Source organism: Sminthopsis crassicaudata, chromosome 3 (genome assembly GCF_048593235.1).
Source record: "Sminthopsis crassicaudata isolate SCR6 chromosome 3, ASM4859323v1, whole genome shotgun sequence".
NCBI lineage: Eukaryota > Metazoa > Chordata > Mammalia > Dasyuromorphia > Dasyuridae > Sminthopsis > Sminthopsis crassicaudata.
This window is the reverse complement of record NC_133619.1, coordinates 63353020-63365748: the sequence shown is the minus strand read 5'-3', so window position 1 is coordinate 63365748 and position 12729 is coordinate 63353020. Positions and strand designations below refer to the sequence as shown.

At 46.1% G+C, this 12729-nt stretch overlaps 1 protein-coding gene across 1 annotated transcript in view; it reads left to right on the top strand.

The window, feature by feature from the left end:
* The window catches only part of WNT6 (Wnt family member 6), a 29785-nt gene extending 21609 nt beyond the window's left edge, over window positions 1-8176 (top strand). The window contains exons 2-4 of the mRNA XM_074298726.1: window positions 3508-3728; window positions 4025-4368; window positions 7237-8176. Coding sequence (XP_074154827.1) covers window positions 3508-3728; window positions 4025-4368; window positions 7237-7698 — 1027 coding nt within the window. The 3' untranslated portion in view covers window positions 7699-8176. The remainder of the gene's footprint in view (window positions 1-3507; window positions 3729-4024; window positions 4369-7236) is intronic.
* The last annotated feature ends 4553 nt before the right edge of the window (window positions 8177-12729 follow it).

Here is a 12729-nt window from a genome sequence, read left to right as displayed (position 1 = left end):
CAAGTAGGTAAGAAGCACTCTGTTAGATTGAGATTACAAATTAAAAAGGAGTTTTCCTGAACTCAAGGATCTTGCATTCTACTTTTTGAACCCATAGCTTCTTTCAAGGCTCCAGCTCCATTGCCACTTCTCCTGTCAATCATTCTGATTCATTGGTAGTCTCTTTCTCTTCAAATTATCTTATATTTGTGGTCTCTTCCTCCTCAAATTATCTTGTATTTGTTTACATGTGGTATTACTCAACAGAAGATAAGGGCACAGATTCTTTGTCAACATTTTAGTCTTTCTGTCCTTTGCACTGTCTTCAAAGTAATAGGGACTGAATATATTATATATATATATGTATGTATGTATATACACACACATATATTCATTTATATGTATATATATACATATATATATATATTTAATTGAATTAAATTAAATTGAATTGAATTTCTTCAGCCTCTCAGAGTCCCTAACAACTTTGTCAGTTTCTTCCACATTTTTCCTTCATGGTGGCTTTTTTTTTTCTTCATTCTGGTTTTGATGAATTCAAAATCTGATCTCCCTTATGCTATTCAAGCAACATTTATTGAGTACCTATTGCCTGTCCAGCACTGAGCTATATTCAGTGAAGATGGCAAAAATGTAAGTACCTTCTGAGCCGTTTGGCAGGATTAGACTTATATGTGAAGAAACCAACAAGAATTCTTCTATTTGTATTGATTTGTGACTAAGGGATTATAGATTTTAGAGCTAAAAAGGACCTTAGAGATAACCTAGTCTAATCAATTCTTTGTTTTAAAAATGGCATTTACAAAGGGATATTTATTTTAAAGATATAGCAAGAATAGAAATACAAACATTTCCCTCCAACACAGTGGGGACAAACTCTCTCCTTATACCATCTCAGAGTCTAGGGAGAGTGGGCTCAGACTTGAGGTTTCTTCTTAACATTGGTCTGAACAAGTCCATATCCAAATGTGAGAGGCAGTGAGCTGAATGAATCTAGCAGGTACATGTATTCTTCTACGGGTGGGGAAACTGAGGCCCAGGGATTCAGGAGGACCAAAGTATTGGGTTCTTCTCCCATTCATATACATATGTTTGTATGTGCACAATCACATATATACATGTATATAAAGGTTATACATCATTATATATAAATACATGTATATAAATATGTACACAGAAATATATGTGTAAGTACACATAAAATGTGTATATATAATATGTAAACGTGTATATATGTGTGCATATATATATATATACATACCATAAATATATGTGTACATACATACATACACACACATGGTGGCAAGAACACTGGAGTTAGCAGATTTGGTTTTAAAATATGGCTGTAACATTTCCTTACCCACAAAAGGGAGATCATATTCTTTGTATCACTTACCTCACAGAATTCTGAGAGAATATTTTGCAAGTCTTAAAATGCTAGGCTGATTGTAGTTATTATGTGACTAGGTCAATTCTGTTCTATGCTCCTCCATGAGTGTCTAAAAATAAATAAATAGAGAACCCATTCAGTGTGCTGTATGAGTTAAGGCAGGTCTTTTTGTATCTTCAAGATACTGATGTAGCATTGGGAATTGACATCTGTTAATCTTCATTCTCACAACATGACTCACCTCCTTTTCCAATCCTGATGTTCCCACCATAGCTTTCACACTATCTCTCATGTGCAAGTCATCATTGATAACCTGCTGGTAATATGCTGACTGTCCAGTCAATTAATAAGCATTTAATTGCCTCCTATCAGCATTTAAGTGCATATTATGCTGGGTACTTTGTTAGATGCTGGGAATTCAGTACAAAAGTTGAGACATTGCCTGCCCATAAGGAGCTTACATTCTATTAATAAATACAACATATATTCAAAATAAATGCAAAATTAATTGGAGGGCACTAACTGTTCTGGAAATCAGGAAAGAAACAAGCATTTCTTCAGTGCCAGTTATATGTCAGACACTGCTAAGTGCTTTACAAATGTATCACTTGATGCTTACAACATCCCTGGCATGTAGGCACAATTGTGAGTCCCATTTTATAGCTTAAGAAGTTGAGGCAGACAGAAAGTAAATGACTTGTCCAGGATCATACAGCTAGTAAGTGTATGAACATTTCTTGAGCTGAGGAATGGCATGGCCGGACCTGTACTTTTTAGTATTTAGTACAATTTTAGTATTAGTTTTCAGCTTAGTGAAAGACAGATTGGAAAGGAGAGAAAGTGGATGGATAGAGACCCAAGGGTCAAGGTGAAAGGTTTATGAAGGTTCTGATTAGAGGTTAGTGAGATAGATAGTAGAGAATGATTTGAAGATGGTAAATTGGGAGTGGTGGGAAAAATGGTGGTGTCCTTGAAGTAGGAAAGTTAAGAGAAATATGGGCTTAGGAGAAAAGTACTGAATTCTCTTTTGGACATGTCGAGTTTGAGACATTAAGCAGATAATTGGAGATGATGAATTGCAGCTTAGGGGAGAGATCATAGCTATGGAACATCGAGTCATGCACCGAGATGATAGTTGAATTCATTGGGAGTTGATGAAGTCACTGAAAATTTAAAAAGGACAGCACCCAGTTCTATTTATGTCCATCATACATCTTTTGCCCTTCGGGTTGGTTATTCTGTTGCTTATGATTTTCTTGAGATTGTGGTGAATCACAGCTGTGTATCACTGCAGAGCTGGAAAGAACTTTAGAAATAAGTATATTTTACAGAGAACTGAAGAGACTAGCTAATAAGAGGCTGAGTTTAAACCCAAATCTCTTGTCATTAAATCCAGTGTATGCATTGAATAATAATATAGGCAGTAAATATAAAGTGATTAATTGGATGCAATCCAATATGTTATAGATGTGGATAAAATCCAAATGTCAAAATGTATGTCATTCCTTCCCTTCCCTTAGTCTCCCCTAGGGTTACCTACTAATTAACCTCTTTGCTTTTAGTCCTTTCCCAGCTTCTTAGAGAAGACAGGCAGAACCTTTGGTCAATGTTGTCACTTTTAGAAGCCCAGTTGTTATATCCCATTTTTCAAGTCCTAGTCCTCTGAATTAGCTTTTCTCTCTCTCTCTGTCTCTCTCTCTCTCTCTCCTCTCTCTCTCTGTCTCTCTTTTCTCTCTCTCTCTCTCTCTCTCTCTCTCTCTCTCTCTCTCTCTCTCTCTCTCTCTCCATCCATCTATCTTTTAGATATAGTCAGAGAGAAACACAGACTGACAGAGTCAGACAGAAAGAGAAACAAAGACAGAGACTGACAGAGTGAACATTATAGCATTAGTATCAAAGACTGCTGACTTTGAATCTACTTCTTCCACTTCCATTTCTACCTTGAATAAATCATCTTATTTCTCTGAGCCTCAGTTTCTTATATGTCAAGTGACAATAATCTCTAACTTCCCTCGTCTGTCTACAACCTACGATCCTGAGACAAGCGTTCGCCTTGGGGGGGAGGGTCCAAGAATTGTCCTTGCACCTCCCCAACCCAGCTACTTCTCTGCCCCTTCCAGGGCTGTGGGCAGCCCCCTGGTCATGGACCCTACCAGCATCTGCCGGAAGGCTCGGCGGCTAGCAGGACGGCAGGCAGAACTGTGTCAGGCTGAGCCCGAGCTGGTGGCGGAGCTGGCACGGGGTGCCCGGCTAGGTGTAAGGGAGTGCCAGTTCCAGTTCCGATTCCGACGCTGGAACTGTTCCAGCCACAGCAAGGCCTTTGGGCGAATCCTGCAGCAGGGTCAGTGGGAGTTCTGGGCCTGGGTAGGGGGCGGGAGGAAGAGGAGGGAGCTCTCACTCCCTAGGGGCTGAGATTGACAAAACTAGAGGGTTTACAGCCTGGGGAGGAGAGAAAAGGGCCTGACTTGAACCCCAACTCCCAGCCCAATTACAGTGGATTTCAGTCTCCTGACACAGTAGGCCCAGACTACTTAACCCCTCCTCCATCATCCCTTGGTGCCCTGACCCCAGCCTCCAGAGTACTGTCTTCCTAACTTCCCTTTCTCCTACTCCCACCCTCTTTGGCTATCCCCTCAGATATCCGGGAGACAGCCTTCGTCTTTGCCATCACAGCAGCTGGAGCCAGCCATGCAGTGACCCAGGCCTGTTCCATGGGAGAGCTGTTGCAGTGTGGCTGCCAAGCCCCCCGTGGACGGGCCCCACCACGGCCCCCTGGGCTCCCCAACCTCTCTGGAACTCCGGGTCCTCCAGGCCCTGGGAGTTCTTTGGATGGCAGTGCAGCCTGGGAGTGGGGGGGCTGTGGGGACGACGTGGACTTCGGGGATGAGAAGTCCCGACTCTTCATGGATGCTCGTCATAAGCGGGGACGGGGTGATATCCGGGCTTTGGTGCAGCTGCACAACAATGAGGCTGGACGGCTGGTGAGCACTCCAGGAGGGATTGGGATGGGGTAAGGTGGGGGGGGGGGGTCTGGAATGCCAGGAAACAAGGGGTGGGGACTGGAGCAGGGTGTGGGAAATGAGCTTGGAGAAGCCGGGCTGAGAGTGGAAGAGATGAAAGAATCCGCCTAAAAAGGGGGCTGGGGATTAGGGGTGGGACCTGGGAGGAGAAGGGAAGGATGAAGGATAATGGGTAGGACCTCAGGGCTGGGCTGAGCCAGTTGGGGAGTGACAAAGGGCTGTGAAGTTGAGCAATGGGTTTAATCCCAGTCAAGCTAAGCTTACCTTGACTGAAGGAGTCAACTAGTCAATCAGTCAACAAGCCTTTAATTAAACACCTACTATGTACTAGGTACTCCTTCCCCATCCTGCCCTGCTCCCAACCTGGAACAGTCCCCATTTTCAAAGAGCTTGAATTCCAATCAAGGAGATAACATGTAAATACCCACTAGATATATATAAGATACCTACAGAGTAGAAGCTGGAGGGCTAGGGAGAAGCCTCTCACAGAAGGTGGGCTTTGAGCTGAATCTTGAGGGAAGCCAGATTATGGAGTCAGAGGGCATGACTTTGAATATTGAATCAAACTACTTACTATTCATGAGACTTAAGGTAAATCACCTAAACTCTGTGTGAGCCATTTTTGTCATCTGTAGAATGAAGCCGCTGGGCTATTGATCTCAAAAGTTTCTTCTAGTCGAATTGTTTTGTTCAGCCAAATATTAACTACACCTAACCATCACCCCCTACATCCCTACATCCCCCAGGCCTGGCCCTCCATTCTCACATTATACTGAAATTCACCTTTGTCCTTCCTCATTTCTCTTTCTTCTCCCCACCATTTGTCCTTTCACAATGGGAACGAACACCAAGGGACTATCATTCAATCAGAGAGAAATGATATATTATTGCCTTCTGAGGAACTTAGGATGGGTGGGAGGGGGAAGGAGGGAAGATAAAGTAGACTGGAAAACAGGAGTACTAGGCCCCAGGATTTGACTGTTAAAATTCCTTTGGGATCATCTGACCTTAGCTAATCTACAGTCTCACTTCATGTGGTTACAGTCCTGCAGTCTCCCATCACTCATCATCCCCAATCAAACTCACCACCTTTAAGCCCCTGATATAAACTCCCACCTTAGGAGGACTGGAAGTTAGAACTCTTGGGTTCCCATCTCAGCTGTAGGTCCCACCCCTACTCCATGCCTCCAGGATGCCCTGGAACTTTCCCCTACGCATTCATCTTACATTCCCGTTTATGACAGCTGGGCCTCTTGTGGTCCTGTACAGGGGATGGAGGGGAAGGGGAAGAAACTAGAGGGTGATGTTGGGACAGGCCCACATATTTGTTTGGAAGGGTGAGCCGCCCAGCCAGCCTTGCTCCAGCTTTGAGTCTATGATCAGTCCCTGCCTGAGGACATGAGGGGCTGGAATGAAAGAGTAAAAAAGGGAGGAAGGGATGGGGGTGACTGACATCTTATCACCTCCCCTTCCACTCCCAGTTCTAGCATCTCTTAGATACATTCTCACCTCCCTCTTATTTTTTCCTCTTTACCCCACCAAATCTCATGGTCCCACACCTCTCTAACACTTAACTTCTGCATTCCTGTCCCTTTTCATCATTGGTTCATGTCTTTTTTTTCTGCTCCTTCCTTTTTCTTGTTTGTCTTTATCTACTACCACCTCATCTCTTTTCCTGTCCTGTCTTTCTTCCTTCCATGTCTTCTCCCTCATCCTATTTTTACACTTATCTTTCCTCTTCTCTTTATTCATTTTCATTTTTTCTAATCCTCTCTTCTTAAACTCCCCTCCTCCCATTTTCCTATCTTTTCTTCTGTCTTTCCACCTTTCATATTTTCCCATCTTACTTTTCCCTTTTTCACATAATCTCTATGTCCTTATTTGTCTCAAATTCCCTGTATTTTTTGTGTTTTGCTGCCTTTAACTTCACTGTTACATCACACCCCAATCTTTTTTATTTCATTTCTCCTTCCTCATCACGTCCCCAATGTTCTTTTTATTTTATTTTATTTTTTACATTTTCCCAATCTTCTTTTTATTTCATTGCCCCCTTTGATGGTTCCTCCCCTTCCTGTATGTATCCCTTGATATTTCTTTTTGTTCCCTTTCCCTTCCCCCATCTCCCAATGCTTCTCTTACTGACTTCCCTATCCTCCATGTTTCCTGGATGCTTCTTCGTGGTTCTTTCTCACCTCCCGTAACCCCTTGGAAATCTCCCTTCACGCTGCTCCCCTACTTCCCGCGGCTTTCTCTGGCTGTCTCGCGCATATCTATGCTGTATTTTCCCTGCCCGCGGCCCCCTTAACTATTCCTCTCCTTTCCCTCTCACTTGGCTCTCATTGCATCCCTCTCCCTCCTCGTCTCCCACGTGCCCCTGGCTGCCCCCGTCCCGTGCTCCCTGCGGACCCTCTGGCCCCCCTCACATCCGACTCTGTCTGTCCCTCCTTGTCTCCCACGTGCCCCTGGATTCCCCTGTCCTGTGCTCCCTGCGGACCCTCTGGCCCCTCTCACATCCGACTCTGTCTGTCCCTGCCTCGTCTCCACGTGCCTCTGGATTCCCCTGTCCCGTGCTCCCTGCTGACCCTCTGGCCCCCCTCACATCCGACTCTGTCTGTCCCTCCTTGTCTCCCACGTGCCCCTGGATTCCCCTGTCCCGTGCTCCCTGCGGACCCTCTGGCCCCTCTCACATCCGACTCTGTCTGTCCCTGCCTCGTCTCCACGTGCCTCTGGCTGCCCCCGTCCCGTGCTCCCTGCGGACCCTCTGGCCCCCCTCCCGTCCGACTCTGCCCCTGCCTCGTTTCCCACGTGTCCCCGGCTGTGTCCCCGCAGGCGGTCCGGAGTCACACGCGCACGGAATGCAAGTGCCACGGCCTGTCTGGCTCCTGCGCCCTCCGCACCTGCTGGCAGAAGCTGCCCCCGTTCCGCGAGGTGGGAGCCCGGCTGCTGGAGCGCTTCCACGGCGCCTCCAGGGTCATGGGGACCAACGACGGCAAAGCTTTACTGCCGGCTGGCCACACCCTCAAGCCTCCGGACCGCGCCGACCTGCTCTACGCCGCCGATTCGCCCGACTTCTGCTCGGCCAACCGGCGGACGGGCTCCCCGGGCACGCGGGGCCGCGCCTGCAACAGCAGCGCCCTGGACCTGAGCGGCTGCGACCTGCTGTGCTGCGGCCGGGGGCACCGGCAGGAAAGCGTGCAGCTCGAGGAGAACTGCTTCTGCCGCTTCCACTGGTGCTGCGTGGTGCAGTGCCATCGCTGCCGTGTGCGCAAGGAGCTCAGCCTCTGCCTCTGAAGCGGACGCGCCCTTGCCCCGCGCGCCTGGACCTCAGGAGGCCGAGCCTGCGTCTCAGGAGGCCGAGCCTGCGTCTCAGGTCGCCAGGCAGGGGCGGCCAGACCCCGGCAGAGACTTGCTGGGCTCAGGGGGGAGTATTTATCCTCTGTGGAGAACTCGTGCAAAGGATGTCTGGGCTCCCGAATCCTAGGGGCCCAAGCAGAGACCGGTGCACTCAGGAAAGGGGGCTGTCCAACATCGACTAGGGCTCCCGGGGGCCAAGCTGTGGACGGAACTCCTGCCCTGCTCAATTCTGACAATTCCTTCAGTACCTTCTGAGATGGAGCCTCGGAGTGGGGATCAGGGTCATCTTAAAACACTGTTTGGGAAATGGGACAAAAGCCAAGGGGAGCAACACTGGAGGATGGGGTCGGGGAGGGCACAGGAGGTAGCAAAGGGGTGATTTTTGGTACTAATAAAGTTATTTAAAGCAAGTAGACTCAGATGAGGATTTGGAGAAAAAAGCCGTGGTCAGTTTCTCCAGGCCCATATTTCATATTTTCCCATCTTACTTTTCCCTTTTTCACATAATCTCTATGTCCTTATTTGTCTCAAATTCCCTGTACTTTTTGTGTTTTGCTGCCTTTAACTTCACTGTTACATCACACCCCAATCTTTTTTATTTCATTTCTCCTTCCTCATCACGTCCTCAAGGAGGGACACTTAGCATCGTGATAGAGGGTTGGGAAAGGGAGAGGAGGAAAGAGTTAAATTTGGAGTGAAACCCTTGAGAGTGACCATCTTTTGTGCTCCCAGGGCTTCTCTCCTTAGAAAGCTGCACGGACCCTCCCAGAGACCTGAGGGCCCACTCCCCCATTTTACAGATGAGAGCTTAAGACCCAGATAAGCAAAATAATTTGCCCAAATCTGAGACCTGGCTGGGTTTTGAATCAGGATCTTTTGACTTTCAATCCATGCTGCCTTTTCCCCCTCTTTTCTGGAAGTCCAAGGTCTGAGGTTCTTAAAAGTGGCATTTTATGCCTTCTTTTATGGTAGGAATCCTCTTTCCACTTTACCTTTAATCCAGTGTAGTAACTAAAAGGGAGTGGGGGCAATCTAAAACCTGATTTCATTGAAAGTGTTAGTTTATGGAAAAAGAGAATATCCAGTGTATTACAGCTTAAACAACCACCCAGTATTTGAGACTAGTCCAACCTCTTCATTTTACAGACGAGGAACTGAATCTTAGAAAGATGAAATGACTTAAATTTCTGAGTTACCTTAAATTCCCAGCTCTTCCCAGTAGACTTCTTGGTCTTCGGTTGTCATTTGGATTTAGGATTTTATCCTTGTAAAGGATTCCTTAATGAGGAACTTCCTCCATAAATAACATTCAACACCTCAGGAATTTTACAATCTCAGTGAGTTGCCAGGATGTGGACCCAGATTTTGAGTCTTAAATCATTCAATACATTTGACTTAATAATTAATTCTTAAGTAGCTACTACAGATACGTAGGGGAAAGATGACACAGTTCCTGCCTTCAAGTCAACAATCCAATATGGAAGGAAGAAGTAATATATACAAATGAATGTTAGAAAGTTACATGTGATATAAGGGGAAAGGAAAGGTACAGACATGGTGCTACTTCCATGTCAATGGCAAAAAGGGCAGCAAAGACTTCCCACAACCACTCTTGTACTCTAGTTAGAAATGGAAGACTGGGCTTTGTGGATCATGGTCTTACCCATTGTGGTATTTCCTATGTTCTTATGGTTCCTCCCTCCCATCAGCCATAAAACCTAAGCCACAAGGAGGAAACCTAGTAAGTAAGAATGGAGTCATTCTCATTCTTTTTCTTGGTTGTTGATTGTTCCTAAATTGTATTTAATTAAATTCAACCACATTTTCATAGCCTCCTCCTGCTTCCTTCTTATGGAATCTGAGGTACCCTGCTAATCACTCCCCAAGACTTTATTAATACTACAGCATTTCTGTTGACTCAGAAATTGTTACAAGTTCCTTTATGAGCCACTTGAATATATTTCAAATACCGACTGACAATAAAGCATTTTTATTCACAACCAAGTGGGAAAGGAAAGGATATTTTATCACAAGCATCCACACTCTTCCTTCTCTCTGGGCCCCTCAATAGTCCAGAAGTGAATTTACTAAAGGGCCATATGGAGTCAGTGAGGAGAAAGGTATACCGGAGATCAGACTCCTAGATTATGATGGCTAGTTGCATATCCCTACCTCTCTTAACAGTAAACATGAAAAACATGACAAGCCTAGCCATAGGGGAATAGCATGCAGGATCCTGAGCTTTGATCAAAGATTCAAACAGTTTGTGTGGGAGAAAGTAGTAGCAGCCTAGTGGTAAAAGTATTGGATTTGGAATCAGGAAACCTGAGTTCAAATTCTTCCTGACATGCTTATTAACTGTGTGACTCTGATCCAGTTTCCTCATCTGTACAATGAAGGACTTGATGACTTTGAAAGTTTCTTCCAGTTTTAAATCTATGATTCCATGATCCTATGATCTAAAGATTTTAGTGAATTCCATGAATGTAATGACAGGCCCCAGAGTCATGTGTTTTAAAATTGCATTAAAATAGATGCCATGGGGAGAGGACTCTCAAGTCCTGGAATCTTCTTGTTCTAATCAGACCAAATGAGGTCAGTTCTTCTTGGGCATCAGCCCCATCCTAGTCAGTACTCTGCAGAATCCTAGTGAGCCAGACTCAAGGAGTAGGAGGTGTGTGTGTGTGTGTGTGTGTGTGTGTGTGTGTGTGTGTGTAAAGGGGGGAAGAAATCAGAAGAGTTGGGGTAGTGTGTTTTGGGATCTATCATCGGGCTGAAGTCAGGAGAAAAGGACAAATAAATTCTTTGTTGTGGGTTCCAGAAACCATCCTGTCTGGATTCCAGATTGGCGATTAGGATACTGATCCACTAACCCAAGACCTTTTACAAGAGATAATCATCTGCTTTTACCTGAACCTTGAACCAGAATTCTGTGGGGACTTTAAGTTTCTGTTCCCCACTGAGGGGAGGAGGATTCTGCCTCCTCACTCCAGATGTTTAAGTCTGAATTAGCCCTAATTCCCCAAGGGAACATTTGGCCTTGGGGAAAGGTCGGGAGAAGGGCTAAAGAGGGGGTGGAATCTGGATCTCTCTCTCTCTTGAGGGGATCTGCTGTCTGCTTTCTCCACTCCACGATGGCAACCATTCTAGGTGGAATAGGCCACCAGCAATCAGGCTGTGCAGGAGAAACAAGCAAATCTGTCTCCCCCTTCCTCTTCTCTCCCCCCCTCCCCAATGACCCATTTCCTTAACCTTTCTCCTGCACTTCCCTTTAGTGTCACCAGAGGGAGCCCTCTCCTAGGTTTCCCTACTGATGGGGCCTAATTCTAGATAGTCTGGAGAGAAGAGAGGGGAGTTGATTCAGTCCCTCTCAGCCTCTTCTGTCTCCATACTGTCTGGAACTTCTCAATCATCTCAATCTGGGACTAGGACCCAGGGAACCCTGAATTTCTCTGCTGTCTGTCCTTGAGACTCCTAACCTTCTCAAGATTCCATCTTCCCTACTGTAAGAAAAGGAACTGGAGCAAGGCAAGAGTTATAGGCTACTTTAATACAGAAGGGAGCCCAGGGTCTCAGGTTAGAATCTTGGCTCTTACACAATATTTCCACTGCTAAGAGGAAGTTTGAGGGAAATGAAAGGAGCTGGAAGACAAGAAGGAGTAAGAGTTTTGCTATTATTTCCCCCCACTTTGAGACCACCAGCCAAACTTTTGTCCTGGACTTTTTCTAATCGCTTAAATGCGAGGATGTAAGGGACTCTGAGCTAACTTTCTGTTAAGTAAAGGAAGGAATTAATTCTCAGGTCTGCCTCTCTATTCCACCTCTCCATTTCTCCCCTCTTTCCTCCCCCCTTAAAGAGTCTGATGTATATTCCCAGTCCCCACTGACTGGGGGGGATGAGGGAGGTGAAGGGGGTTGAAGAGAACAGAGCAGCCCCAGATGTGTCTGACCACATCATGAACAGCAGAGAATGCAAGCAGGCGGGGGTGGGGAGGACAAGGCGCAGGGCCAAGGACATGAATGAGGCTGAGGGCCCAGGGGGTAGTTTAGGAAAGCAGGAAGATTTGGGGCTCAAGGACACCCCTACTCCCTCTTTTCTTTTGTCTTTTGAGAAGCTTGTCCAGGAGGCTGTTTAGGAGCTAAAGCAACTGTCTCCCAGGATAAAAATGAAGTTACCTCTTTTCCCTAGCCTTTGAATCTATACTCAAGAGTCTAGAGGGACAGGGTAAATGGAACTGTCTCCCCCAGACCCTAGCTTGATGATATGATCTGTGCTTTGGGATGGGCCTGATTCTGGGGAGTATGGAGAGGGTCCTAGTTTTCCCCACCTGTTTCCCCTTCCCTTTTAGACTTCCCCAATTTCCCTGCTTTGCCCCAGCCTACCCCTGTATACTGCACCCCCCCTCCCATTGAGCACAGCTGGAACTATTCTCCTTGCTGCTTTTCATCCCTCCTGCCCCCACCCCCAGTGGCCCCTGTAATTGTGGTCTCAGGCGGTGGCTGTTGCTGCTGCTCTGGGGGCTGGAGTTGGGATAGGGGCCAGAGCACAGGGCAGGGACAGAGGGTGGGGAGATGATGGGGATATGAAATGGGTTATGTAACACTAGGGGTCCTGGATCTTGGAATGCCCTTTCTGAACTTCACTTCCTGTCTTTCAGAACCTGAGTCCATATGGCTCTGGGGCACTCCAAATGCCTCTATTTAGAGTCAACTCTTTGACTGGGTTAGGGTAAGGGAAAGGAGAAAAAAGAATCCCTAAGAGACTTTGGTCTCCAGACCTACAAAGACTGTTGAAATGGAGCAAGAGGATACTTGTCTTATCTCTAGAAGGGAAACAAATAATGAGGTGACCACTCTACCTGAGTTACCCTAGGAGAGATCTAGTCTTGAAGAGTTTTCTAATAACAAAATCACTTCCCTTCCTGGATTTCAGTTTTCTCAGCTATATAATGAGCCCGGTGATCTGGA